Raw genomic sequence first — 15,964 nt, forward strand, 5'->3', positions numbered from 1 at the left:
ACAGCTGGTACAGTTGTGATCAAAATGATTCAACCCCCACAAAATGTTGGTGTTTTAGCAAGTTGGACCTTTATTCCGTATTTTGTTTATAGTCATATCAAATAAAGATGTGTCAAATAGACAAATGCAACTTAAATTGTAATACTGTATTTTAAAAAATACCACAAAAAAAAAAAGAATTTTTTCTTAATATCTCATTGACAAAATGATTCAACTCCCTAGTTCCATGCATCTTTAGTACTTAGGAGAACACCCTTTGGCAGTAATGACATCCTTCAAAGGTGATACATAAGCTTCTTGCAACCATCTACAGGTATTTTAGCCCATTCCTCTTGGGCAAAGGCCTCCAGTTCATTCATATTCTTGGGCTTGTGTGCTGCAACTGCCTTCTTCAAGTCCCACCACAGCTTTTCTAGAGGATTTAGGTCTGGCGACTGTGAAGGCCACTCCAGAGTCTTCCAGCCCTTCTTCTGCAACCATTCTGATGTTGATTTGGAGGTATGCTTGGGATCCTTGTCCTGTTGAAAGGTCCAACGTCTCTTCATTTTTTCTCCTCCAGACATAATGTTGATTCATAGGCCCAAAGAGTTCCACTTTTGTCTCATCACTCCATAAAACAGTTTCCCAAAAACTTTGGGGTTTGTCCAGATGATTTTTGGCATACTGGAGTCTATTTTTCTTGTGCCTGGTAGTCAGAAGTGGGGTGCGCCCGGGAGTTCTGGCATGGAGGCCTTCATCTCTTAGTGCGCGCCTTATTGTCTGGGACGAAACCTGCTTTCCCCTCTGCAATGTCCTGTTGTAGTTCCTCAGCTGTTACCCGGGGATTTTTCACCACTGTACGCTTCACAGCATCCTCTTTCTACCACGCCCAGGTAGAGTTTCCACTGTGCCTTTAGCTTTAAACTTGCGAATTATACTCCCAACTGTGTCTCTTGGAATGTGCAATGTTTTTGCTATTTTCTTATATCCATATCCTTTCTTATGAAGAGAAATTACCTCCTCTCTTGAATTCTTTGACCACTCCCTGGACTTCACCATGTTGCAAATACACCATTGACCATCTACAAGAAGCTGAGCGTCACAGTCTTTTTCAATCAGTTTAATTGTTTCTCGTTATGGTTCTAATCACATCTACAGGTGTTTTCAACATCTGATTGAAAAGACATTATTCAAATTCTGTTCTTAAGAGTTATGATCTTCAAGGGGTTGAATAATTTTGTCAATGAGATATTAAGAGAAATGACACTGTTACAAAATATAATGTTGTAATTAAAGTTGCATTTGTCTATTTAATGCATCTTTATTTGATATGACTATGAACAAAATACGGAATAAATGTCCAACCTGCTAAAACACCAAAATTGTGTGGGGGTTGAATAATTTTGATCACAACTGTATACACTGCAAAAAATCAAGTGTTCAAAAACAAGAAAAATAACAAAAAAATTAGGGATATTTTATTTCAACTAAGCAAAACTATCTACCAATAGAACAAGAAAATTTGGCTCATCAAGCCTTTCCAAAACAGGTCAAATTAGCTAACAGGTAAAATTAGCTAACCTCAATGAACCCAAAAATACCTTAAAATAAGTATATTCTCACTAATAACAAGTGAACTAATATATGAATACGTATTTCTCACTAATAACAAGTGTACTAATATATGAGTACGTATTTTCTATTGCTTCAATGAAAATAAAACAGTGAAATCCATTCGGCTGTCATCTGTTTTAATGAGACACAATTGTGTCAAAGTAATTTTTCTTCCATGCTTAAAATAAGAATTTATCATTTTAAAAAAGTAGTTTTATACCTGTGAGAGTTGATGACACAGCTTTGCAACAGAATATATTCTAGTTTCAAGTATGTTTTACTCAATATTACAGCAACAAGCTGTAAAATCTTACTGAGATCATTTGAAACAACTTTATAACAATTAAAACACTAACATAAAATCTGCTTAGTGAGAAGAATTATCTTATCAGACAGAAAATAAGGAAATACCACCCTTATTTGAGATATTTAATCTTACTTAGATTTCACTTTTTGCAGTGTAGCAGGATAGATGTACTCGCCACTGGAAATGAATGAACACAGACATTGTCTAAATAGGCGGCAACACAATAGAGAAGCAATACAATGGGAGCGTCACGGATACAATAGTTTCAACTTTAACAGTATCCCCTGTTAAACCCTAACCCAGTTTTTGTTTTAATAAAAAGGATAAAAACACACTTCCAAAAGTAGAATATGGTTGCTGATTGGGTTTTCTGTCATCTTTATACAATTTCGGAGAAAGTACGGTAAACCCAAACCTGTCCTTTCTTTGCTGCCTCTGTGGCCTGTGTTTTGGCAAAAGGGGATGTTTCGTTTTGCTGGTCCTCCTTAAATAAAACAAAAAAAAGCACAGTCAGAGTACATTATTTTCCAAATTTATGACATCATAATTTGGTAGAGGTGCAAAGTTTTCCTACTGAAGACCACATAATGAAAAATTAAATAATGCGACGGGAAACTTTAATACATTTTGTACATTAACCATGCAAAAAACAATGTTAATACATCAGAATATACTAAACTAATTGGAAAAAAAGGTGAAAAATCAAATAGTTGTCGAACTAGGGATGGGTGCAGAGTTCGGTGCCAAATCCGTTACCTAGGTTACAGTACCTAGGTTGCGCGAGACGTCACGTTCGCACTTGGCGATCACTCCAGCAGCACTGAGGGCGGACTCAGCCAAACTACCTCTAGGTAGCGTCACCATTTCCAATGCCAACAAAGAAATAGACTCGAAAAACGCTCCAACGTAAGTTAAATAAGGCTCCAATTTCCTAAATATGTGCTAGCTTGATGCTAATATACAGTAGATTGGCTTTGCTTTTGACATGCTCCTAATTAGCATTAGCTATTTTAATTGGCGATTGTAACACCCACAAATGTGTTACAGAAAACTACCACTAAGATGCCTGTTACAATTAAACTTCTAGTGCGTAATAAAATACAATAATAATAATAATAATAATAATGGATTAGATTTATATCGTGCTTTTCTATTATCAGATACGCAAAGCTCTCATGATTCCGTGACCAAAGGTGTGGTGACCTTCACCTCCAATCAGTCAGCTCCAATCAGTTACTTACAGTGTTAACACTTTATACGGCGCAACAAAAGACTAGATTTAGCACTGAACTGACTAGACAACACACCATAAACTATATACTACTGCCATCTAAGTCATTGGACTTGCAACTGTAATTGCAACTTATTTTCAAATCTGAAAATGAGATTCAGCAATGTTTTAAAAAAGCAGGATTATAAATAAGAGCCAAACAGCAATAATCCCAATCAGCTCATTTCTAAATGTTAAAAGATTATATTTTATTACCAAAAATGATTACTTTTTATCAACACATAAACAAAAGTCCCAAAAATTGGTAGCAATGCGTATCCTTCTAGTTACCAGGAATTGGTACCGTATATGTGAAGAGTATCCATCCCAATATCTAACATAACTCAATAATAATGAATTAATAAAAGTTGTTTAACATGTCCAAGGCCAATAAAAAACTAACATTCCAACATTTGTTAATATTGAATTAATAAAAGTTGTAGAACATGTCGAGGGCCAATAAAAAAATTGCTTTCAAACATACCTCAATAATAATGAATTAATACAATTTGTAGAACATGTTGAGGGCCAATAAAAACTAGCATTCTAATATACCTCAATAATAATGAATAAATAAAAAGTTGTAGAACATGTCAAGGGCCAATAAAAAAATAGCTTTCTAACATACCTCAATAATAATTGATTAATACAATTTGTAGAACATGTTGGGGGCCAATAAAAAAAACTTGCTTCCTAACATATCTTAATAATAATGTATTAATAAAAAGTTGTAGACCATGTCGAAAGCCAATAAAAAATAGCTGTCAGACATACCTCAATAATAATTCATTAATACAATTTGTAGAACATGTTAGGGGCCAGTAAAAACTAGCTTTCTAACATACCTCAATTATAATGAATAAATCAAAAGTTGTAGAACATGTCTAGGGCCAACAAAAAATAGCTTTCAAACATACCTCAATAATAATTAATTAATACAATTTGTAGAACATGTTGAGGGCCAATAAAAACTAGCTTTCTAATATACCTCAATAATAATGAATAAATCAAAAGTTGTAGAACATGTCAAAGGCCAATAAAAAAATAGCTTTCAAACATACCTCAATAATAATGAATTAATACAATTTGTAGAACATGTTGAGGGCCCAAAAAAAAAAATTGCTTCCAAACATATCTTAATAATAATGTGTTAAAAAGTTGTAGACCATGTCGAAGGCCAATAAAAAATAGCTGTCAGACATACCTCAATAATAATTCATTAATACAATTTGTAGAACATGTTAGGGGCCAGTAAAAACTAGCTTTCTAACATACCTCAATTATAATGAATAAATCAAAAGTTGTAGAACATGTCTAGGGCCAACAAAAAATAGCTTTCAAACATACCTCAATAATAATTAATACAATTTGTAGAACATGTTGAGGGCCAATAAAAACTAGCTTTCTAATATACCTCAATAATAATGAATAAATCAAAAGTTGTAGAACATGTCTAGGGCCAACAAAAAATAGCTTTCAAACATACCTCAATAATAATTAATTAATACAATTTGTAGAACATGTTGAGGGCCAATAAAAACTAGCTTTCTAACATACCTCAATAATAATGAATACATACAAAGTTGGAGAACATGTCAAAGGCCAATAAAAAAAATAGCTTTCAAACATACCTCAATAATAATGAATACATACAATTTGTAGAACATGTTGAGGGCCAAAAAAAAAAATTGCTTCCTAACATATCTTAATAATAATGTGTTAAAAAGTTGTAGACCATGTCGAAGGCCAATAAAAAATAGCTGTCAGACATACCTCAATAATAATTAATTAATACAATTTGTAGAACATGTTAGGGGCCAGTAAAAACTAGCTTTCAAACATACCTCAATCATAATTAATAAATCAAAAGTTGTAGAACATGTCTAGGGCCAACAAAAAATAGCTTTCAAACATACCTCAATAATAATTAATTAATACAATAATTATTTAATGCAATTTGTAGAACATGTTAGGGGCCAGTAAATACTACCTTTTCTAACATACCTCAATTATAATGAATAAATAAAAAGTTCTAGAACATGTCTAAGGCAAATAAAAAACAGCTTCCTAAATAATTAATACAATTAGTAGAACATGTTGAGGGCCAGTTAAAATTAGCTTTCAAACATATTTTAATAATAATTAATAAATAAAAAGTTGTAGAACATGTTGAGGGCCAGTAAAAACTAGCTTTCTAACATATCTTAATAATATTGTATTAATAAAAAGTTGTAGAACATGTCGAGGGCCGATAAAAAACTAGCTTTGAACACCTCTGGTTTAGCATATCACCTTACAGTGTTTTTGATGGATGCCACTTTATCAGTCCAAGTCCGACCTGGACGCAGACCTGGAAACTCCTCTTCATCCTGGAAAAGAGGACAAAACAAGTCCAAATTTTGGCACCAAGAGGTTTATATTACAAATTTCAAATTTGAGGTGCAACGGTACTATATTGAACCGTTTGATCCACCCTTTACTGGACAATTAGCCCTTTTTCTGGTTTTGCAGATGTGACGTGATCTGTATTTATATAGCGCTTTTTCTCTCTAGGGACTCGAAGCGCTTTGCATTGTGAAACCATTATCTAAAGCAGGGGTAGGGAACCTATGGCTCTAGAGCCAGATGTGGCTCTTTTGATGACTGCATCTGGCTCTCGGATAAATCTGAGCTGACATTGCTTAACACGATAAGTAATGAATAATTCCAATTGTAATCACAGTGTTAAAAATAATGTTCAAAATATAAAAAATTCTCATACATTTTTAATCCACCGCACCTGTTCAAGAAGTTGCGTTAATGGTAAGAAGTTATTTATTTATTATTGGTTAGTGTGGGGCTTGCCCTCCTGGGGTTTCTTCAGACCCCCAAGCACCGACATGAGAGCCTGTTTCAGGGTTACAATATTGTTTTATTTTTCAATAAGTCTCTCAGTTGCTTTCCAGCAATAGTATTTCCAGCCCCAACCCAGCCTCTCCTCCTGGCTGCTGCTTATAACAGAGCGACAGGTGATTAAATAACAAGGCCCAGGTGGGCCATCTACGCACCTGTCGCTGCAGGCCCGCAGGCCACGCCCACCTCTGAAGTTAGGTAATAACAATGTTATTACAAAGAATAAGATACCTATTATACTCTAGAAATGTTGGTCTTACTTAAAAATGCACGTGTTTAGTTGTGTTCAGTGTTAAAAAAAATATTATATGGCTCTTACGGAAATACATTTTAAAATATTTGGCTTTTTGGCTCTCTCAGCCAAAAAGGTTCCCGACCACTGATCTACAGCTTTAGGCTATGTTTAAACCAGCGTGGGTGACACTCGGAGCAGTAGCAACTAGGATGGCAGAAGCTGAAACTGGAACCTGGAACCGTCGAGTTGCTAACACGACCCCACTTACCATCTACAGCAGTGGTCCCAGTGGGGAGGAGGGGTTTTGTTCTTTCTTTCTTTTTTTTTTTTTCTTTGTCATGAAAAAAGGAAGTGTTTGGATTGGTGCACTAATTGTAAGTGTATCTTGTGTTATTTATGTAGATTTAATAAAAAAAAAAACAAATAATAATAATTTTTAAAACAAAAACATTTCAATCAATCAATCAATGTTTTCTTATTTAGCCCTAAATCACTAGTGTCTCAAAGGGCTGCACAAACCACCACGACATCCTCGGTAGGCCCACATAAGGGCAAGGAAAACTCACACCCAGTGGGACGTCGGTGACAATGATGACTATGAGAACCTTAGAGAGGAGGAAAGCAATGGATGTCGAGCGGGTCTAACATGATACTGTGAAAGTTCAATCCATAATGGATCCAACACAGTCGCGAGAGTCCAGTCCAAAGCGGATCCAACACAGCAGCGAGAGTCCCGTTCACAGCGGAGCCAGCAGGAAACCATCCCAAGCGGAGGCGGATCAGCAGCGCAGAGATGTCCCCAGCCGATACACAGGCAATCAGTACATAGCCACCGGATCGGACTGGACCCCCTCCACAGGGGAGAGTGGGACATAGAAGAAATTTATAAAAAATTATTCTGCACGACATCGCGGTACATGTTGCACTCTGTGTATGTGCGTGTACAGTAGGGAATGGATTGATATGGCCCCATACCTTTAACATGAATTGATTAACGTGGACCTCGACTGCCCGAGTTAAACAAGTTGAATAACTTATTCGGGTTTTACCATTTAGTGGTCAATTGTACGGCATAGGTACTGTACTGTGCTATCCACTGATATAAGTTTCAATCAATCAATCAAACCTGGGTGGATCACGCATGAACAGAAGTTACATTTAACCCCAATGTGGGTGGCACTGGGAGCAGGTGGGTAAAGTGTCTTGCCCAAGGACACAACGGCAATGACTGGGATGGCGGAAGCGGGAATCGAGCTATGGCGCCCCGAGGTACCTACGTACTGAAACATGAGGCCGTTGTACGGTTGCACCACAAGTCGGCATTGAGGGACGCATTTACCTCAAACCTGGGAGGCTCCTGTGGAACTGGTAAATCTTCCGGCTCAGCGTCGGTGCCTCCATCTATGTCTTTTGATTTCTTCTTCTTTTTCTTTCGCTTTTTCTTCCCCGACATTCCCTCCTCTTGCTGTGTGCACGTGTCCTCCGTCTGAAGAACATATCAAGCAGACCGGACTTAAACATATGTACCCGTAGGGCATGGGTGTCAAACTCTGGCCCAATTTCATTTGGCCCTTGAGGCAGTGTCAAATTAACATTAGAGCTGGCCCGCCGCTGTAACACCGCATTCATCGCTAATACTCATACTTCCCAACCCTCCCAATTTTCCCGGGAGACTCCCATTTTTTTCAGTGCCCCTCTCGAAAATCTCCCGGGCAACCATTCTCCCGAATTTCTCCCGATTTCCACCCAGACAACAATATTGGGGGCGTGCCTTAAAGGCACTGCCTTTAGCGTCCTCCACAACCTGTCATCACGTCCGCTTTTCCTCCTAACAAACAGCGTGCCGGCCTGGTCACGTAATACTGTATATGCGGCTTTTCACACACACAACTGAATGCAAGGCATACTTGGTCAACAGCCATACAGGTCACACTGAGGGTGGCCGTATAAACAACTTTAACACTGTTACAAATATGCGCCACACTGTGAACCCTCACCAAACAAGAATGACAAACACATTTTGGAAGAACATCCGCACCTTAACACAACATAAACACAACAGAACAAATACCCAGAATCCCTTGCAGCACTAACTCTTCCGGGACACTCCAAAACACACCACCCGCTATCAACAAAACAACAATTTTATTTTCAAATGTATTAGCATGTGGAAAAAGTTAATGTTGATATTTACCTCAGAAGGCTGCAAATAGAAAAGAGGCATTAATTTTTTTATTTAAATTTTCTTTAATACGCCATTGATATTTTTTCGTTTGTTTTTTGAAAGTTGATTTTGCACTATTATGTTACGTATATACGTGTTGCTTGTTCCATATTCAGTGTTAAAGCAAATCAGTGTAGCAAACTGACCAATAATTAACGTTTTATTCATGCACTTTCTTTTGCTACTTCAAGGCTTGAATGTTTGATTCATTCATTACTATTTTATTTTCTAATTTATTATTAGCCTGTTGAAAACGTTTTTTCCGATCTTTACGTCAGAGGGCTGTAATTGGAAAAGAAGGCATTCAAATTTTACTATAATTTTATTTGATATGCCATTGATATTTTTCAATTATTATTGTTATTATTTGAAACTCGATTTTGCATGTCACTATAAAGTTATATAAGCCTTGCTTGTTCAATATTCAATGCAAAACTTGTTTGGGTCCCTATTAAAAGGTTCATTTGTTCAACCTTGGCCCGCGGCTTCGTTCAGTTTTAAATTTTGGCCCACTCTGTATTTGAGTTTGACACCCCTGCCGTAGGGAAACAAAAAAAGACTCATAATAATAATTGTAACAATAATAATAATAATAATAATAATAATAATAAGTTCATGACAGACACCATTACTGCAACAGGCTGCACTTGCACAGCAAACGTGGCATCTGTAAAGCTGATGTTTACGGTGAAGACCAGAGAGGAAGTGTGTCGAGTACCCAAAATTGTAGTTAGGTAAGAGTAATGTTACTTTACAGTAATATGACTCACTTAAAAGGAAAAAGTAGTCATCCAAATAATAAATGAAGTATTCAGTGATCAAAATGCAAGTAGCAACTAACTTCTGATGTTTTTAGTAGCTTTTCTTTTTTACTAGTACTTGCACTACAACTGGCATAAGTAGGTGCCTGTGCGAGAAAGACTACTACAGCATGTACAGTACTACAAAATAAACCCTTTTTATTGTTGATTATGATAATTATAACAGAGCTAATGTCAGCATGTGCGTAGCTAAAACTAAAAAACACCTTCAACTTTCATGCAACGTGTTTTTTTTTCCGAGTTCGATGTGAAATTCTTGTAGGCAGAAATGTGGACAATTCCAATGTAAGTGAAATTCTTGTAGGCAGAAATCTAAACATTTCCACTGACACAGATGACAACATGTGATATAAATTTAGTTTTTCCTATTTTGTAAGTAAACATTGAGGAGTTTTGCTTCCTAGTCTGACGTCAAGTCACTTTTTATAGTGTGTAGTTCGAGTGCAGTCATGGGACTGCCAGGCTCCGTTTGATTGGTGAAACGGAGTCAATCGTCACCAGTGCTTACGGTGAAACAGAGCCATGTGACTCAAGTCCGTCTCACGAGTCAAACAATTCATCTTTGCAGTAATCTATATACTAGGGTTGCCCCGATCTGATATTTGGATCGGATCGGCCGCCGATATTTGCCAAAAAGTGCGTATCGGCAAGGCATGGGAAAATGCCGATCCAGATCCAGTTTTTAAAAAAACTCTGGCCGTGTTTTCCAACACACCGATTTAAATAATACATTCCACTCTTCTGCTGCTCCCTAAACTCCGTTCCGCATTTTCCAGAACACCTTCAAAACATCCACAGGTCTGCGTTCTAACCGTTCAGACGGCCGTGTGAATTAAAAGTTATGGTAAAAATGTCAAATGTGTGGGATTATTTTATCCTACAAAAAAAGATGAAGAGGTGGAGTGCAAAACATGCCACAATAAAGTCAAGCGTGGTGGTAAAGTTGTAAGACATTTTAATTACTCTTGCGAGTGAGAGGCTTTTTAGCATTCATCATAAATGAACACAGGAGCAGGCTGACACCTGAGCATCTTGAAGTGCTCGTCTTTGTTAGAAAGAATCTCCCCATTATGCTTGGATTTCAATTGTTTGCCCCCCTGACTGGGGCAAATAATTCAAGGGAGTGTGTAGATATATGTATATATTTTTTTAAACTTTACACTTGTTCAAGAGCAAGTATTGATGCTGAGTTATAGACATTTTATCCCACTCAGGTTGTTTGTGTGTTTTGCTTTTTTTTAATAATGTTTACAGCTTAATTTGCACTTTATACTGTTCACTTTTTTACTGTTTAATGATGCCATTTCTGTTTGTCATGTATAATTTTTGATATTTTGTGTTTATCCTTGAATACCAACTATTGTGTATTATTCAAACTCACATAATTCAGCTGGCTAGTTGTTATCAAGAGTACTAAAATCCTTTACAGCATGAATTTGACAACTAAGTAGGCTAAATAACTTTAAACTTTAATGCATGCTCGGATAGGCCAGTATCGGTATCGGATCAGAAGTGCAAAAACAATATCGGTATCGGATCGGAAGTACAAAAACCTGGATCGGGACATCCCTACTATATACAGTATCAATCAATCAATCAATGATTATTTATATAGCCCTAAATCACTAGAGTCTCAAAGGGCTGCACAAACCACAACACAAACCACTACGACATCCTCGGTAGAGCCCACATAAGGGCAAGAAAACTCACACACAGTGGGACTTCGGTGACAATGATGACTATGAGAGTACATGCCAAAGGTTTGGACACACCTCCTCATTCAATGCGTGTTCTTTATTTTCATGACTATTTACATTGTGGATTGTCACTGAAGGCATCAAAACTATGAATGAACACACGTGGAGTTATGTACTTAACAAAAAAAAGGTGAAATAACTAAAAACATTTTTATATTCTAGTTTCTTCAAAATAGCCACCCTTTGCTCTGATTACTTTTTCGCACACTTTTGGCATTCTCTTGATGAGCTTCGAGAGGTAGTCACCTGAAATGGTTTTCACTTCACAGGTGTGCTTGAAGCTCATCGAGAAAATGCCAAGAGTGTGCAAAGCGGTAATCAGAGCAAAGGGGGGCTATTTTGAAGAAACTACAATATCAATCAATCAATGTTTACTTATATAACCTCATATCACGAGTGTCTCAAAGGGCTGCACAACCCACAACGACATCCTCGGCTCAGGTCCCAATACAAAACATGTTTTCAGTTATTTCACCTTTTTTGTTAAGTACATAACTCCACATGTGTTAATTCATAGTATGTGTTAATTCATAGTTTTGATGCCTTCAGTGACAATCTACAATGTAAATCATGGGTGTCAAACTCTGGCCCGCGTGCCAAATTTGGCCCGCCGTGCAATTTCATTTGGCCCTTGAGGCAATATCAAATTAACATAAGAGCTGGCCACCAGGTACTATGGCCGCTGTGACACTGCATTCGCCGCTAATACTCATACTTGCCAACCCTCCCGATTTTCCAACCATTCTCCCGGATTTCTCCAGATTTCCACCCGAACAACAATATTGGGGGCGTGCCTAAAAGGCACTGCCTTTAGCGTTGTCTACAATGTGTTGTCACGTTCGCTTTTCCTCAATACAAACAGCGTGCCGGACAAGTCATATAATATATGCGACTTATACACACACTTAAGTGAATGCCCCGCATACTTGCTCAACAGCCATACAGGTCAGACTGAGGGTGGTGGTATAAACAACTTTAACACTGTTACAAATATGCGCCGCACTGTGACCCCACACCAAACAAAAATGACAAACACATTTCGGGAGAACATCCGTACCGTAATACAACATAGACACAACAGAACAAATACCCACAACCCCTTTCAGCGCTAACTCTTCCGGGACACTACAATATGCACCCCCCGCTACAACCTAACCCCACCCATCACATTGTTATTTTATTTTAAGATTTATTAGCCTGTGGAAAAATGTAATGTTGATATTTACCTCAGAAGGCTGCAAATAGAAAAGAGGCATTACATGTTTTATTTGAATTTTATTTATTTTACCATTGATGTTTTTTTGTTTGTTTTTTGAAAGTTGATTTTGCACTATTAAGTTGTATAAGCATTGTTTGTTCCATATTCAGTGGTAAAGCAAATCAGTGTAGCAAACTGAGCAATAATTAACGTTTTATTCATGCACTTTCTCTTGCTACTTCAAGGCTTGAATGTTTGATTCATTCATTATTGTTATTTTATTTTCAAATGTATTATTAGCCTGTGGAAAAAGTTTATTTTGATATTTACCTCAGAAGGCTGCAAATAGAAAAGAGGCATCCAATTTTTATTTAAATTTTATTTGATATGCCATTGATATTTTTTAATCATTATTATTATTATTTGAAACTTGATTTTGAATGTCACTATAAAGACTTGCTTGTTCAATATTTAACGCAACACTTGTTTGGGTCCCTATTAAAAGGTTCATTTGTTCAACCCTTGGCCCGCGGCTTTGTTCCGTTTAAAATTTCGGCCCACTCTGTATTTGAGTTTGACACCCCTGATGTAAATAGTCATGAAAATAAAGAAAAAGCATTGAATGAGGAGAAGGTGTGTCCAAACTTTTGGCCTGTACTGTATATATAAATGTAGCTGAATTAAACTCAATGTAACAGAGTAAAAGTACAGTTTATTCTTCAGAAAAATACACAAGTAAAAAGCATGTTACATTAAAATACTCTGACAAATACCATTTATCCAAGTATTGTAGTAAACATAGCGCGTGACTACACGCCGCTGTGCAGTCGAGATTAAAAATAACATCCATCCATCTTCTTCCACTTATCCGAGGTCGGGTCGCGGGGGCAGCAGCCTAAGCAGGGAAGCCCAGACTTCCCTCTCCCCAGCCACTTCGTCTAGCTCTTCCCGGGGGATCCCGAGGCGTTCCCAGGCCAGCCGGGAGACATAGTCTTCCCAACGTGTCCTGGGTCTTCCCCGTGGCCTCCTACCGGTTGGACGTGCCCTAAACACCTCCCTAGGGAGGCGTTCGGGTGGCATTCTGACCAGATGCCCGAACCACCTCATCTGGCTCCTCTCCATGTGAAGGAGCAGCGGCTTTACTTTGAGCTCCTCCCGTATGGCAGAGCTTCTCACCCTATCTCTAAGGGAGAGCCCCGCCACACGGCGGAGGAAACTCATTTGGGCCGCTTGTACCCGTGATCTTATCCTTTCGGTCATGACCCAAAGCTCATGACCATAGGTGAGGATGGGAACGTAGATCGACCGGTAAATTGAGAGCTTTGCCTTCCGGCTCAGCTCCTTCTTCACCACAACGGATCGGAACAACGTCCGCATTACTGAAGACGCCGCACCGATCCGCCTGTCGATCTCACGATCCACTCTTCCCCCACTCGTGAACAAGACTCCTAGGTACTTGAACTCCTCCACTTGGGGCAGGGTCTCCTCCCCAACCCGGAGATGGCACTCCCCCCTTTTCCGGGCGAGAACCATGGACTCGGACTTGGAGGTGTTGATTCTCATTCCGGTCGCTTCACACTCGGCTGCAAACCGATCCAGTGAGAGCTGAAGATCCCGGTCAGATGAAGCCATCAGGACCACATCATCTGCAAAAAGCAAGAGACCTAATCCTGCGGCCACCAAACCGGAACCCCTCAACGCCTTGACTGCGCCTAGAAATTCTGTCCATAAAAGTTATGAACAGAATCGGTGACAAAGGACAGCCTTGGCGGAGTCCAACCCTCACTGGAAACGTGTTCGACTTACTGCCGGCAATGCGGACCAAGCTCTGGCACTGATCGTACAGGGAGCGGACCGCCACAATAAATGTCAAGTACTCTCTGTGGTTTAGTAAATAAACACCTTTGATCGCCAATTGAAAAAAGAGTATTAATTACACTAACCGGAACTAGGCTGCTGCTGACTGCCTTTTCTTCAAAGATTTTTTTCGGCGGCTGAGAGGCCACGTTAGCCCATGACGTCACTCCGGGTTGACCCGCTGGACCTATAAACACACATTTTTGGAAAAGAAATTTGAAGGAGGGATGTCCAAACTTAAGACGGAGGGCTAAATACAGAAAAAAATCAAGGATGCACATTTGTGCTAGGCAATCTGAAACAAACATCAGCATCCGAACTTTGTGCTATACAGTAAGTGACCATGAAAATTAATGTAAAATCTTCACAAATTTTTCATTTATAATACTACATATTTAGTAAAAAATACAAGATGCGGTCCGAAAACAGCCACACTTCGGACATCCATGCATTAAATGCTAGATTTAACCCACTTGAGGAGCTGACAGGGATGTGATCATCATGCTGAGTCGGGGATTCCTTCCTGATCGTCTGTTGAGTAGAAATCCATTCAATCAAAAGGTGCACGTTATTGGAAGTAGCATCTTAGCATTCACAGGAAACCTGCTTACCATCATTGGTGATGCGGACTTCGGGGGAAGCTGGCATCTCTCCGCTGGAAGGTTTGGCCCCCAGGGGTCTTTCCGAGCCAGCGGCGTGCCGGCGCTGCTTAGCGGCACGGCGGCTAGCTCCGGGAAGTCGGCTATCTTCACCTCGAAACGGGGCAAACCGGCCTGAGTGGGTTTTGGGCTTCTCGCCGAGGGCGGAAAAGGTCTTGAGTCTCGGAAACCTGCGGAGGAATAGTGAAGACAAGCCGGAGGAGAAATCCAATGATCTTCTACGTGATCACCGTCACGATGAAACCTGTTCATGTCAACGCCTCTTGAACTGGCGAACTGACATTTCTGTAGGCCAGGGCTGCCATTTGCGGCCCGCAGGTCATTTTTTAAAGGGGAACATTATCACAATTTCAAAATGGTTAAAAACAATAAAAATCAGTTCCCAGTGGCTTGTTGTATTTTTTGAAGTTTTTTTCAAAATTTTACACCTCCCGGAATATCCCTAAAAAAAGCTTTAAAGTGCCTTATTTTCGCTGTCTACGAAACCACTATCCATTTCCCTGTGACGTCATACAATGCTGCCAATACAAACAACATGGCGGTTACCACAGCAAGATATAGCGACATTAGCTCGGATTCAGACTCAGATTTCAGCGGCTTAAGCGATTCAACAGATTACGCATGTATTGAAACAGATGGTCGGAGTATGGAAGCAGATAGCAAAAACGAAATTGAACAAGAAATTGAAGCTATTGAGCGAATAGCTATTGACGCTATTCGGCCATAACATGGGTGTACCTAATGAAGTGGCCCATAGCATGGCTGCCTTATTAGCATCGCCGGTAAAATGTGCGGACCAAACGATCAAGACTTTCGCATCTTGTGACACTGGAGCAACTTAAATCCGTCGATTGGTAAGTGTTTGTTTCGCATTAAATGTAGGTATCTAGTTTCAAATGTACATACAGCTAGCGTAAATAGCATGTTAGCATCGGTTAGCGTAGCATGTTAGCATCGATTAGCTGGCAGTCATGCCGTGACCAAATATGTCTGATTAGCACATAAGTAAACAACATCAACAAAACTCACCTTTGTGATTTCGTTGAGTTAATCGTTGAAAATGCATCTGCAGGTTATCCATACATCTCTGTGCCATGTCTGTCTTAGCACCGCGGGTAAAATGTGCAGACACTCCTGCACATTCAATGGGG

At 39.0% G+C, this 15,964-nt stretch overlaps 1 protein-coding gene across 5 annotated transcripts in view; it reads right to left on the reverse strand.

Moving 5' to 3' along the window:
• LOC133549863 (selenocysteine insertion sequence-binding protein 2-like) overlaps nt 1-15,964 on the reverse strand; it is a 66,078-nt gene that overhangs the window by 31,827 nt on the left and 18,287 nt on the right. For 4 of the 5 annotated variants that reach the window (XM_061895736.1, XM_061895745.1, XM_061895726.1 and 1 more), the window contains exons 5-10: nt 14,766-14,983; nt 14,628-14,685; nt 14,241-14,341; nt 7,637-7,783; nt 5,468-5,539; nt 2,316-2,384 (exon numbers count right to left, since the gene is read on the reverse strand). In XM_061895736.1, the coding sequence (XP_061751720.1) occupies nt 2,316-2,384; nt 5,468-5,539; nt 7,637-7,783; nt 14,241-14,341; nt 14,628-14,685; nt 14,766-14,983 (665 nt within the window). The remainder of the gene's footprint in view (nt 1-2,315; nt 2,385-5,467; nt 5,540-7,636; nt 7,784-14,240; nt 14,342-14,627; nt 14,686-14,765; nt 14,984-15,964) is intronic. The other variant, XM_061895753.1, reaches the window with a different exon arrangement.

This window comes from Nerophis ophidion, linkage group LG01, assembly GCF_033978795.1.
Source record: "Nerophis ophidion isolate RoL-2023_Sa linkage group LG01, RoL_Noph_v1.0, whole genome shotgun sequence".
Classification (NCBI taxonomy): Eukaryota; Metazoa; Chordata; class Actinopteri; order Syngnathiformes; family Syngnathidae; genus Nerophis; species Nerophis ophidion.